Here is a 14,494-nt window from a genome sequence, read left to right as displayed (position 1 = left end):
TTTGAAGGTACATTAGACAAACAGGAAACAAAAAGAAACAGTGTGAAGCTATCAGTCGTGGGATGGACCATTCAGGGCATTTGTTATTCGCTCAAACAACCTTTAGAGGAACGCCTGACAAGGCTGACTCTACCCAAACCCTAGTGGCCTTTCTCAGAATACCAAGCAAGCTATATCACTGTGACTGACTCTATCCAACCCCAGCCGGCCTTCCGAGGCACCAGCCTGGCATGCGACTGGCAGAGCCACGCTTTCTAACCTTCTCAGGTATCCTACGTAGCAACAATTTTGGACGCCAAAGAAGGAGCTTTTGAAAGAGAACGAAGACGGATAATAGATTTCCTTCTACTTGCACTGAAGTGAAGGCTATTTTAAGAGGCAAACTATAATAATGAGATGTAAATAGCAACATTTTATATAAAAACTCAGGAGCCTCTCTTGTAAATGGGAAGGGTTAGCACGTATGCGACAGGACGCGGAGCGGGCAGGGTGCACAGAAGATCAGATAGCCATACTCACCTCTAAACCTTTCGGCGCCTCTGAAACATGGACGCACCATAGAATAGCCCTGCGTCCAACCCTGTGCTCCCTGGAGAGGCTTTCTGAGGCGCTACGAGTCCTCCTGGGGGCCGGCCTCAGGGCGCTATGGAAGTAACTGCTGTCACGCGCGGTACCGGGGAATGTGCGGCTTCTTGGTTCACACGCACATGAGCGAGGTTTCACGGTTTTGCATTACCACTTTATTTTGAGAAAGGTCAGGAACCGGTTCCCCTTCTTGAGAAAAGAGCCCAACACAGTGCGGTAGACACGTCAGGTGTGAGCCGCTCCCTCCCACGGGGCTGCTCTTCTTCCGGATAATGGACACCTCTCCGACCAACGGCGCTCCTCTCATTCCAGCGACAGGCTGGGCGCCTCTCCTGCAAGGACTGGGGTGACGGCAGCGCCGGACTGGCTTCGGCTAGTGTGCGGGCCACTTTTGTTTATGTTTGTGGCCCTATTTTATGGTCTCGTGGGCCAGTTTTTACCGTTGATTTCCTAGATATGACCACACACGTGCCTGCAACAAACTGAAATCCCTGCGGTTCCCCATACCTACCCTCGCTCTAGCACTACGCGACCCTTAGTGCAGGAGTGACGCAAACATAAAACTAGATTAATGAAGCAGCGCAAGGATTTATGAAGCCACGCAAGGCATGGCCCTGTGCGGCTTCATCAATCTCAAGTAATGTAACGCACCACAACGCGGAATTACATTGCTCTGCGTCAGGGAGGTGTTTACATGGGTGTTGCGTGGCTGTTCCCACGTAACATCCATGGATTTTGATGCATTAACATATTTACGGAAACAGGTAAACCGGGGAATGCGCCAAAAAGATACGCCTCCCCCGGATAGGTGCAGCGAGGAGAAATATCTTTCTTTTTCCTCGTTATTTCTTCTCTTTCTATGTGTGCAGCAGTCTGCAGCAAACATAGAAAGAGGAAAAGCCTCCCAGGATTGTTTTTGTGTAGGAAGGTGCCCATTCTTGCTCAACAACAATCCTGCCTACAAGACGGTAACCCTTGCACCATAGGGCAAGGGTGTCTGCGTCAGGGCTAAGCTGCCAAAATGGCATCAAAGCAAGGGAAAAGGATAGGAATGCGCTGCATTGGATAAATATGTTACATTCCTCTCTTTCACCTGTGTACTCAGGGCAGCGCAACAAGGTGAATTCTGCACTGCCTTGAGCCACAATAGTCATAAATATGCTCCCTTGTCTTTACGAGCTCAAAACTGCCCCAATTAGGAACATGGGCCACTTGTTTGGCTATCTGATTCTCTAATGGGGGCCACCTTTATTTTGGTGACCAGGCCTATTTTCTGACCTAGACCGACCCTGATGATACAAACAATGACAAAACCTTTAAAATAGGATGCTATCTTCATATCAAAATGTGCCTGAGATTTTAAACAAACGTTACCCATCAGTTCAAAAATAAGGTTCCCCACAGAATGTAATATTGATGTATTAATATTCTGAGATGTCATCGGAAGTCTTTCAGACATTGCTTTTAGATGCCAGCATTAGACACAATGGGAAACATTTTTGAACTACTGTTTAAAATCTCAGACAGTTTTAATATTCAAATGGAGCACACTTGAACAGGCTCTCTTGGAGTATATTGCATTGCACACTCGATGAATAGGTTAAACTTAATATTTAGACATAAGGCCTGATTTAGAGTTTGGCGGACAGGGTACTGCCCCAAAGAATGATGTCAGCCAAACTGATGTCTGCCTGTCATGCTTCCAACAACAGTGGTGCCCTCGCTGGCTCTGCCACAGGAAACCATACACTGACGGGCGGACAAAGTTCAGGCTGTTGGTGTAAATACATCAGGCCACTATCCCTATTTAGAGCGGGACCGTCTGATGTATTTTGTTTCCATTTGGGACTGCCAAGAAAAGCCTAGTGGTCAAAATGACCCCCAGAAAACCTGCTTGGTGTCAGGGTAATTAATATTTTGGTTTTCAAAAACAAACTCCCGCTTTCGGAGTTTGTTTTTGAAAGAAAGGGCTTATTTAGTAGACGCATGAACCATGAGGGCTGCTCAGCAAACTTTCTATATTATTTCCCTTTATCCATATTCATAAGAAAATATATCACTGCATTTCCCATCCTCTATCTGCACAGGAAATTATCTCACTGCATTTCCCATCATCCATCTGCACAGGAAGTGATATCTCTGGATTTCCCCTCATCCATTTGCACATAAAGTGACATCACTGGTCTCCTGCCAAAACCATCTTTAAAAAAAGAACCCAAGCAAGAGAACTTTTTTCCCATCATCCATTTGCACTTGAAGTCACACAAACCATGCACTTCACATCAGCCATCTGCAGAGGAAGTGATATCACTGGATTTCTGCTCATTTATCTGTACAGCAAGTGGCAACACGGTTTTACCACCAAAAGCATCTTTAAAAGAAGAAGCCAAGTAAGGGGACATAATTCCCATCATTCATGTGCACAAGAAGCGCCATCACTGCTTTTCCTCTCATCCAACTGCACAGGAAATTACATCACTGGATTTCCCCTCATCGATCGACACAGAAAGTGACATCACTTCTTGCCTTTGCCCAACTTCAACCAACTCTTCAGGGTGTCCCATTACCCAGGTGTCCCCATCATAGGGCAGTCACACACAAGGGCATGCCTGTTTGGGCTTGTTAGAGATTGGATGGGTCATGGGCCAGAACCCCTGATTCAGTGAAACCTACAAAGTAAGATTATAAGGTTGTGACTCGCTCAGCACCCTATACTACCAATCCCCATGATCACATCCAGATATAGACAACCCTTATATTCACATAGCTTTTGGACAACACATAGGCACAACCTCATACACATCCCACTAACTACCACACACACTCAAACTACAGAACAGTATTCCAACTCCTGCTCATTAATGCTCACTATGCAGTACTACACTAACCACACATTGACATTCTCTTTATCACAGAAACATTGTTCACATTTTCACACATCCTAGACGTCCTTCTCACACGCTACAGTGTCCATTGTGTGGACTGCTCATTGGAAGGAAAGAGGCCTTGTTGGCATCCATAAGTCCTCCTCATTGTGCACACTGGGCAAGCAAGTAACACGCAACTCCCTGGAGCTGCTTACATGCCATTTCCTTTTCTATGTGGCTCAGACAGCCATATTCCATCTCATCTACGGAGACCACCTCAATACTTTGTCCATCGGACATGCCCACACCAACCCACTTGAGTGACTTCAACATCCCAGACAATGCAAGTTAAAAAAACAAGAGAATCCCTCTTCAACCTGATTGATACACTCAAAGTGGCACAGCATATCACAAAGCTAACACACTCCAAAGGCTACATCCTCAATCTTGTCTTCTCAACATCATCAACTATCCAATGCAAACGACTTGTACCGTTTGACGTGACTGGCCATTCTGCTATCCATATCTCCCTGCTGCGTGTACTATCAACAAACCAAGGTTGACGCAAAAGAGAAGAACAAAACTTCAGATCATTTAAAGACTTTTCCATAGAAAACCTAATGCTAGAACCTATCTCTCACCCCATCAACTCCATATCCGATACCAAAACTCTTCTAAACAACTTCAACAATCTTTTAAAAAGCTATGTGAAAGTCCACACCCCAATTACAACACAAAAGTGCAAGTCAAAGTCTTCATCTTCCTGGTATTCTAAAGATCTTGCTGACAATAAACAATTGAGTCACTGGAAAAAAAATGGAAGGAAAACAGAACTCTTGAGCATCTCTTGATGCTGGAGGCCCACCGCGCAACACGTGGACTGCTCACTACATCAGCCAAAGCAAATTACTACATCATCATCGTCAATGAAGCCACCACCAAAGGCAGAATACTGTGAAAGCCCTGACTGACCCACTATTGCTCATGCCACAGAAAAGTTCAATGCCACCAACCTCTTCTTCAATGAAAAAATGCAGAAAATCCAACCGTACATCGATGATAACTAGGCCTAGGTGGTAAACTCTGCTCTGTTCAGGAAGTGTGCTCAGTTTTCCGCTGACAGGTAGCATAGGACATTATTAGTTAAGTCACATCCAAAACAAAATGATTCCTGAGGATATACTCTCAGATTTATTTTGCCATTTCTTGCATCAATTTTTATGAGATATTAATCAAATATATACAAATATTTACAGTGTGGTGCTCAGGTTTGGAGAAAAAAGTGGGGGAAGAAGGGTATTGGACTGATGAGGGGGGCATGGATCTGGAAGGAGCGTGAGGTAGAAAAGATGAAAACCAGGCCCAGGCCGTTCAACTAACCCCGATCTCCCTGAGTCGATGGAGCAAGATCTCATGGGAGGCCGTGTCGAAGGCCGCACTTAGATCAAGCAGCACCAGAGCTGTGGTGCCACCCTCGTCCAGTACAATACCCATCCCCTAAACTGAGGTGTCCCACAAGGCTCTGCGCTGAGCCCTACACTTTTTAACATGTACGTCCGCCCTCTGGCCCTTTTGGCCAAGGCCCGGGGGATTAATATGCTATCCTATGCGGACGACACGCAGCTGCTATTTACCTTTTCCAAAGACCCCGGCTTAGATAAACTTAGGTTCCAGGAGGATATCTTGGCAATCTCAGATTGGCTGGCGGGTAATTACCTCCAACTTAACTCCTCTAAAACGGAGGTGCTCCTGTTTGGGAGAGACTCACACAAATGGGACCACCAATGGTGGCCCACTGTGCTGGGTCCTCCCCCCAGCCCAAAAACTCAGTAAAAAATGTAGGGTTCCTAATGGATAATTCCCTGTCCTTTGAACTGCATGCCAAAAAAGTGGCAGGCACTTGCTTTTGTCCACTTACTTGGGTTGAAGCCCATCTTAGGATTCTTTGCTGCTCCCATCTGTCAGATGATCATTCAATCAGTAGTCTTGTCTCATCTGGACTACTGTAACAGACTTTTACTGGGTAGCAATAAAACGGTCACGAAGAGATTACAACGGGCCCAGAATGCTGTCGCCCGCACTTTGTTTGCCCTTCCTAAATACTGTCACATTTCCCATCTCTTGCGTCATTTACACTGGCTCCCGATCGAACGGAGAATCCATTTTAAAACTCTCTGTATCCTTCATAAGGTCCTGTTTAGTTCCGAGGTAGAGTGTAATTGATTAGGTTTGGGAAAGGTCGTTGTGATTAAAAAAAGAAGAGGGGGATGTGATAGTGTTTAAAATAAATTACCTAAATTGGTCAGCTAAATACTTGTCGCTGAGCAAAGAGATGAGGAGGGCTCACCGAGCTCCTGTCTGTTGGACAAAAAGTAAAACTCTTCTTTTTTCAATCACAATGACCTTGCCCAAACCTAATCAATTACACTCTACCTCTGTAGGTGCTCCGCTACAGTCCTGATTAAGACCCCTCCCTAAGGCTGTACTCACCTAGCTTAATTACTTGGGGTCGAAACGTCGACACACACACACACACACACGAGTACAAGCAAGGACAATTTGAAAAGAATGTTCAGCGTCCATGTTGAGCTATGTACATTTGGAATGTATACCCTAATGTTTAGGGCTGATTGATACTACAAGGGTTATGTGATGAAAACATGTAACACCACCCTCTCCGTGTCCACAACCCTCACTAACCCTCAATAACCACCCACTCCCTTCCCCCCTTTTTTCTCCAAACTTGAGCACCACACTGTAAATATTTCTATATATTTGATTAATATCTCATAAAAATTGATGCAAGAAATGGCACAATAAATCTGAGAGTATATCCTCAGGAATCATTTTGTTTTGGATGTGATTTAACTAATAATGTCCTATGCTACCTGACCGCTTTCCTCCGTACTGAATCAGCAACCCGGGTCTGGTAGGCTTCTGGGTCCCCCCATTGAAACGCAAGACAGTTTTCTGCTGACAACGCAGATTTTTTTCCTCGCTCATTATTGTTAAGTTGGTGAGCGAGGAAAATCCAATGCTAGACCACCTCCCAGTGAGATTTCTCAAGCTGTCGGTCACAGATGGTCGCGACCGCTCACGTTGAAAAACTATCTGTTCGCGTTGAAGAAGCTGCCACTCAATAGACATCTACTCGAGCGGCTGAAAGAGCAGCTCCCTCTTGGGCTGCGCATGGTGTCATGCACGTGGGACAAACACCCGGCGTTAAAAATCAGTGTGAACTGCACAACCTAATGTACTCTGCCGCTTGCAGACCTTCGCGTAGCACTGCAGATTTTTTTGGTCATTTCGCAGAGTTCCGCTATGTGGAACTCTGCACACTCTGCCCAGGCCTAATGATTTTTTTTTTAAACTAATTTTATTGAGTTTGTTTCCGTACATCATATAAAATCAATTACATTTCCCATGCTTCTCTATGCCCCCAGAATAGGCCCCCCTTGGTTACATTTCGGATAATAGGCTAGGATGCACACAAGATCAAATATTCGGAACCCAGTAAAGGTTGAATACCAACAATCCCTTCCAGTTTCTTAAGTAATTTCCCTATGAGCCCTCCCGCCTCCCCAAATCCCATCATCGATGTTTACAATCAGCACTAACCGTAGTATTCTGTGTGCGCAGGAGTTAGCAGGTAATGTCCTGTGTGATGTGCCTGTCATGTCTCTGGGATATTCACAAACTGTGTTACTATTCCACTATTTCTTCTTGTATACCATAGTCACGCAGAGATTGCACTAATGTGTCCCACGCCTGGGCTGTTTCTAAGGCCTTTTCATTACGTTGCCTCCGCGCTGTTTGGAATCTTAGCACACTCTCGCCACCGGCCCACTTAAGGAATTCATTCCTCCACCTAGTACTGTTGGGTCCCACCGTCGCCTTCCAGTGTTTTGTGATTTTGCGTTTTGCCAATATGAGTCCCATATCTATGAATTTGCTCGTGATCTTGTTCTTGGGAGTATGGGGGAACCAATGAAGGACACCTACAGCTAAATCGAATTCCAGACCCTTCTCCGTTATCGTGTTCAGAGTGTCTCCCACCTCCTTCCAGTAAGAAACTAACATAGGGCACGTCCATAGCATACGATCTAATTCTGCCCTGTTAGACCTGACACCCTTGGCGTGGTTTTTCCCCCATCTTTTTTGCCTCTGCCTCTTGTATTTTTTGATGCTGTGCTGGATTTCATTTTTGCTGGTTTCGATGCTTTGGACACTCTGCCACTGCTTATCAGTGCCAGAGTGAAAGTGCTCCCTATGTAAATTGTCATATTGATTGGGCATACCTGATTGGCATATTTGTATCACCATGAAGTCCCTAGTAAAGTGTACTGTGTGTTGCCGGGCTGGTGATGACAGATGCTACTAGTGGACCTGCAGCGCTGATTGCGCCACCCACATAAGTAGCCCTAAAATCGTGTCTCAGGCCTGCCACCGCAGTGCCTGTGTGCAGTCAGTGGACTGTTATGTCCGCCTGGCCAGTGTCCCCACTGGCTGGGCCTAACCCTTCCCTGTCTGTGCACATCAGTCATCCTTATGGAAGGCTCAAGGTACCCCCCTGGGCAGGGTGCAGTGTATGGGTAAGGTAGAACATGTACTAGTGCAGGTAACATGCTCTGGTAGTGAGCAGCAGCCATTTTGTGTGCTCACTGCTCCAAGGTTATCTTGCTCCATAGACTAACATGGGGGAGGCTGGTCCCAATGGATACCAGCCTATCTTCCCATAGGAACAAGATGGGACATAAGTGATTGATATCCCTGAACTCAGAATTTAATAACACAAGGTTTAGGAAAGGTTGTTTTTAAATTCTGTGGTTGAGAACATTACTTTTAGAAAGTGGCTGTTCTCTTGTCTATCCTTTCTGTGTGCCTGGGCCTGCTTGTGGATTGACTGTCTGGTTTGAGGGTGACAGGGGCTGGGGAGCCCCCAGGAGGTTGTCTGAGTCAGCCCGTGGTTGAAAGACTGCATCTGCAACTAGAGTGGTAGGAGGAGATAGCACCTGGGAGTGAATAGGGCTGTGCCTGCCTGCCACAATGCTGGCTCCACCTCCTGCTGGGCGACTGCCACCTCTGCCCCTCACACTGAAAGAAAGAAGAAAGCCAGGAAGCCCAAGTGCTCCAGCAACACCCAGAACTGGTTTAGACCGGGCTCAGGGCCCACTTGCACAAAGACTTCAAAGACTTTTAGGGGTATAAGAGAAGGACCCCTGACAACAGAAAATTAGATTCTACAATCAAGAGGAACCTCTGCTGGAAGAAGGACCGCTGAAGAACTGAAGGAAGATTGCCTTGCTGTGTGCTCTAAGGGCTGACCTGTTCTGCTGTTCAACTGAAGCTGAGGAGAAGAGGGACTTTGCTGTGTGCTGTGACCCTGCCTGCTTGACCTAAAAAGACTTTGCTGTGTGCTGTGTCTTCAAACTGAATCTCCAAGGGCCTGAGAAGAGCTGGCCTCCTGTTTTGCACCCCAGGGACAGAAAGGTTGCCAAGGACTACAAAACTCTGCTGTGTCCCCTGAAGCTGCTGCGAGTTGAAGAGATCGTGGGCTGCTGTGTGCCAACGGCAGGAGGTTCGACCCATTTGACCTGTGTGGCGCTGGCTGCTCTCTAATCTAAGTGAGAGCGCCGCGCTTCCTCATTGCCGCCAGCCCAGGAGCTCCCAGAAGGACGAGATCGTGCTTAGCCCCGACGCTGTGCCCACCAGCATCATCCTGCCGTGAGTGCTCCCAGCCGTGCCTCTAGCTGTGTGTCCGAGGCCGGGGGCGCAGAAGCGTGCATCGGATGAGATTCGCCGCCTGCAATTCTTCGCCACAGCCCGGGGACCTGAAATTGAGTAAGAGCCGCTTTCCGCGCTCCGAAATCGCAGAGTCGAGAAACGAAGGGGCCACGACCTGATTGGTCGTTCTTCGACAAGAGCCGCGCTCTGATTGGCCATCGCTGTGGGCCGCTCTGCGATTTGCTGAGTCGCCCCGCAGAAGCTGTAACGTCACAGGGCCTTGTCCCGGGAGCCGCGCTGTCATTGGCTGACTCCCGGGTGTCTGCGGAGGCTCGTCTGGGAAGCGAAGACCTCATTGGTCTGCCCCAGGAAGCCGTGTTGACGATCGCCGGAGCCACGGAAGGGTGACCTGTCCTTGCCGAGGGAGCAACGCGAGTGTTGACTGCCCCTGACCTGTTGTCCCCGCTCGAAGTTCTGAGCTAGCTCCCCGCCGCTCGCTGGATTGCCGAGAGTGGGCGGAGAGCTGACGGGACCGGCCGGGGCTTGGTGCGAGGCTCCTCTCTCGTCGAGGTGGTGCACAACAGAGCAATCATTGAGGCGCCCTCGCAGGGCTTGGGCATAACGAGTGAAGGGCTGTCTTTGGGCCTATAATTCAGTGGCATTATTTTTGGTGAGAAATTTAAAGAGACTTGAGACTGTTTTATCTTAAGAACTTCCTGGTAATACAAGTGCAACCATCAAGATTAAGTGCAACCTTATGATTAAGACCAACCATCGTGTAACTGTTAATTTTTACTGCTGCAACTAGATAAAACTATATTTTTATATATACTTACCTGTGTGGTCTCAGTTTGTGGTGGATTTGGGGTCATTGTATGTGTTGAGTGCATATATTATACACATTGCCTTGGGGATAAGCCTGTCTACTCTTGCCAAGCTACCTAGGGGGTGAGCAGGGGTTATCTACAGTGTGTATTCCTTCACCCTGACTAGAAGCAAGGGTCCCTACTTGGTCTAAGGTACTTACCTCTGCCAACTAGAGACCCCCAGATCTAACATTGGTGGCAGCGGCGGGATTTTGAACTAATATTTGCACTTGACCTGCAGTGATTTCTTGTACATCACTAGCCTAGTTTAGCAGCAACAGAATGCACAAGATTTTTTTTTTGTGAAACCTATTTTTGAAAGTCTAGGAAGCATCATGTCTCAGAAAGGAGCAAGCGAAGGAGTAGAGTTGGAATTTGAAATTCAGGAGTTTCTCATATATAAAAAGGAGCAACTGAAGCAATTCGGCAAACTGCTTGGATGCCCAGTGAAGGGCAGCGCAAACAAGGAAGAGCTACAGAAAGCTCTAAGGTCCTGGTGGGAGGCCAAACATGTTGATTCAGAGGATGTTACTGGAGAGAGGGATGCACAGGTGATGGGTTTTGAATCCCAGGATTTACCAGTGAATAGGCCAGCTTCTAGGGCTGGCAGCAACCATTCCAGTAGGGTTCTCTCTCCAGAGGAGCTGGAGGATAATCAGAGGGCTAGGGCCCATGAGATTGAGCTTTTTAAACTCAAGGCTCAAGCAGAAGAGAGAAAGTTACGCCTTGACAGTGAGAAGAAGGCAGAGGAGAGAAGAAATGCTCTCGCTTTTGAGGAGAAGAAACTCCAGTTGGCTCATGAGTTGAGTCTGAGGGAGCTGGACCTTAAAGCTAAACAGATGGAGTCCAGTTCTAATGGTTGTAGCGCGCAGCCAGTGCAGGCGGGTAATGTATACATACTCAAAGTTTTGGTGCAGAATTATCAGAGGGGTGAGGATATTTATGCATGGTTTAGATCATATGAGCTTGTCTTGAAGATGAATGAAGTGCCTGAGAAGAGTTGGGGGGCAGGTTTGTGGAAGCATTTTGAGGCCACTGGGAGGGATGTCTTGGCACCCTTAGAAGCAGCAGGTACCTTAACCTACCCCACTATGAAGGAGGCTTTATGCCTCAGGTATGGGCTTACTCCAGAACAGTACCGCCAGAAGTTTAGGAACTTCAAGAAGCTTGATTCTAGTACTTGGGTGGAGTGTGTGAGTATGTACACGCGTGCACTGGAAGGTTGGATAAAGGGCAGCAAAGTAACTGATTATGTGGGGTTGTGTCACTTGATTAGTTGGGAGCACTTGAGTAGTCTATGTGTTCCAGAGCTGTGGCAGCATCTTTTAGACAGCAAGTTAACCGACCCCAGTGAGCTTGCTAAGGAGGCGGACCATTGGACTAGCACCAGGGTCCACAAGGGGGTGGCAAGTACCCCAGCCAAGGGTGGACAGGGTCCCCTGCAGAAGAGTGGGGGGGGACAAGGGAAATCAAAAGGAATCTTCTAAAGGGCCCCAAAATAGTTCCCAGGAAAATGAGTCCCAACCCCCCAAGCCTAAGAAGTCCTGGCCCCATAAGGGCAAACAGGACAACAGATCTCCGCCTACTTGCTATGCATGTAGGGAGGTGGGGCACATTGCCCCTAAAAGTCCAAACAAACCTCCAGTACCCACTGGTGCTCCAACCCCAGGGTTATCCAGTGTAGCTTTAGGAGGGGATTTGATTTCGAGTGGGGAGGAGGGGTTAGCAGTGATGACCCTTGTCTCTTTAGGAGACCAAGAGATGGCCCAGGAAACCTTCCTGCCCCTTAACACTAAAAAATACGGGCAGAAGGTGACCATCAATGGAAAAGAGATAGAAGCTCTGAGAGACACAGGGGCCAGCGTGACATCTGTAAGGTGTCAGTGGGTGTCTGAAGAGCAGATCATTCCCAATGTACTTCGTCCTGTGGTGGCAGCTAACAGTTCAGTGCGCCTCTGCAAGTTGGCACGTGTTCCCTTTGAATAGGGAGGAGTCTCTGGTATTTTGGAAGTTGTTGTCAGTGATGCCTTGCCTGTAGACTGTCTATTTGGTAACGACCTGGAGAGCTCTCCATGGAAGGACGTAGAGCACAGAACTAATTTGGAAATGTTGGGCTTGACGCGTGGATCTGTGTGACCACACGTGCTATGGCAGCCAGTAGGGGTGAATCAGCAGAACTGGAGCCTGGAACAATGGCCCAGGGACCTGCCAAGAGAGGATGGGGCAGAGGGCGAGGGAAATTGCCCCCCGCCGTTCCCACGGTCCAGGAGGAAGCAGAACCTGAGGGGGATGCCCTGGAACCTACAGGGGAGCAGGTGGCTGAACTGGGGGAATTGCCTGAGCTGACCCATTGGCAGCAAGAGGGTGGTCCCTTCAGGGAGGAATTCTGCCAGGCTCAGAAGGAGTGCCCTTCTCTCATTGGTGTGCGGCAACACGCTGCAGACCAGGCAGCAGGCCTGGGGTCCAAGGAACATTTGATTTACTGGGAGGATGATTTACTTTATAGTGAGCCTAAGTTCGCTGAGCCCGGTGCAGCCCGTGTGCTGGTGGTACCCAAGCGCTTCAGGAACTTCCTACTGGGTCTGGCTCATGACGTGCCTCTCGCAAGACATCTGGGGCAAGACAAGACCTATCACAGGTTTGTCACCCACTTTTACTGGCCCCAGATGAAGAAGCACGTCGGTGCCTTTTGTAAGTCTTGCCAAACTTGTCAGACTAGTGGCAAGAGCGGAGGGAAGTGCATGGCACACCTCCAACCCTTTCCTGTGGTGAGCACCCCTTTTGAGCGGGTGGGCATCAACATCGTGGGGCCCCTGGACCCCAAGACAGCCTTAGGCAACAGGTTTATCCTGGTCTTGGTGGACCATGCCACCCGGTACCCGGAAGCAATCCCTCTCAGGACAGTCACAGCCCCTGTGGTGGGCCGTGCCTTAATGGTGATCTTTTCCCGTGTGGGGTTCCCCAGAGGGATTGTCTCCGACCGGGGTACAAACTTCATCTCTAGGTACATGAAGTCTCTGTGGGAGGAGTGCGGAGTGACATATAAGTTCACCACTCCTTACCATCCTCAAGGAAACGGGTTGGTTGAAAGATTCAACCGCACCCTAAAAGGCATGATTATGGGCCTAGAAGAACCCATGAGGCGGAGGTGGGACGTCTTGTTACCATGCCTGTTGTTTGCCTACAGGGAGGTGCCTCAGATATCCTTAGGTTTCAGTCCCTTTGAGTTGCTGTATGGCCACCCTGTCAGAGGACCTCTCACTCTGGTGAAGGAGGGGTGGGAGAAATCCCATGGGAAAACCCCCCAGGAGGTGTTCAGCTATGTGCTGGCCATCCGCAACCAGACCAAGCGCTTCAGGAAGCTCACTCAAGAGTACCTGGAAGCTAGCCTGGAGGAAATGAAAAGATGGTACGACCAGAACACCTCTCTGGTTGTGTTCCACCCTGGTTAGAAAGTGTGGGTGATGGCGCCGGTGGAGCCTTGTGCGCTCCGTGACAAGTGGACCGGGCCATATGAGGTGGTAGAGCGCAAGAGCGAGGTTACCTACTTGGTTAACATGAAGACTCCCAGGCAGCCTCTGATAGTGTTGCACGTGAACCACCTCAAACCCCACTTTGAGAGGTCTGAAGTGACTATGCTCATGGCTACAGATGCTGGAGGGGAAGAGGATAGTGATCCTCTCCCTGACCTCCTGGCAACCAAGGGGCAAGAAGGGTCAGTGGATGGTGTGCTCCTCTCGCCCACCCTGACCGCAGAGCAGCAGAGGGACTGTCGCCAGGTCTTGGGTCAGTTTGCCTCTCTGTTCTCCCTGACCCCAGGTGTCACCAACTGGTGCGTCCACGATGTGGACACTGGAGATAGTCTGCCTGTCAAACAAAGATTTTACAGGGTGTCTGACAAGGTCAGAGCTAGCATCAAGGAAGAAGTTTTCAAGATGTTGGCGCTAGGGGTAATTGAGCTCTCCAGCAGCCCCTGGGCTAGCCCAGTGGTCTTAGTGCCTAAGAAACCTGCTACATCAGGTGGCCCTCCAGAACTCAGTTTCTGCATGGACTACCGTGGGCTCAATGGGGTCACCAAGACTGAGGCACACCCCATCCCCAGAGCTGATGAGCTTGTGGATCGGTTGGGAGCTGCCCAGTACCTCAGCACCTTTGATTTGACTTCGAGATACTGGCAGATTGCCTTAACTGAGGGGGCCAAGGAGAGGTCAGCATTTTCAACGCCTGAGGGGTACTTCCAGTTCCGTGTCATGCCCTTTGGGTTGAAAAATGCCCCTGCCACATTCCAGAGACTGGTCAACCAGGAATTAGCAGGGCTGGAGCAATTCAGCGCCGCATACCTGGATGACATTGCTGTGTTCAGCTCCACTTGGGAGGAACACCTGCAACACCTCTGTGAAGTGTTGAACTCCCTGCAGAAGGCAGGCCTCACTATCAAGGACAGTAAGTGCC

General features: G+C 48.8%; 1 protein-coding gene across 1 annotated transcript in view; it reads right to left on the bottom strand.

Annotated features, from left to right (window-relative positions):
• The window catches only part of LOC147733071 (pancreatic secretory granule membrane major glycoprotein GP2-like), a 187,515-nt gene extending 186,692 nt beyond the window's left edge, over positions 1 to 823 (bottom strand). Inside the window, exon 1 of the mRNA XM_086958914.1 lies at positions 520 to 823. Within this exon, the coding sequence (XP_086815040.1) occupies positions 520 to 559 (40 nt within the window). The 5' untranslated portion in view covers positions 560 to 823. The remainder of the gene's footprint in view (positions 1 to 519) is intronic.
• Between the last annotated feature and the right edge of the window lie 13,671 nt (positions 824 to 14,494).

The sequence above is a fragment of the Lissotriton vulgaris genome, chromosome 2_1 (genome assembly GCF_964263255.1).
Source record: "Lissotriton vulgaris chromosome 2_1, aLisVul1.2, whole genome shotgun sequence".
Lineage (NCBI taxonomy): Eukaryota > Metazoa > Chordata > Amphibia > Caudata > Salamandridae > Lissotriton > Lissotriton vulgaris.
The sequence above is the reverse complement of the archived record's forward strand: the minus strand, read 5'-3'. Positions and strand labels throughout refer to the sequence as shown.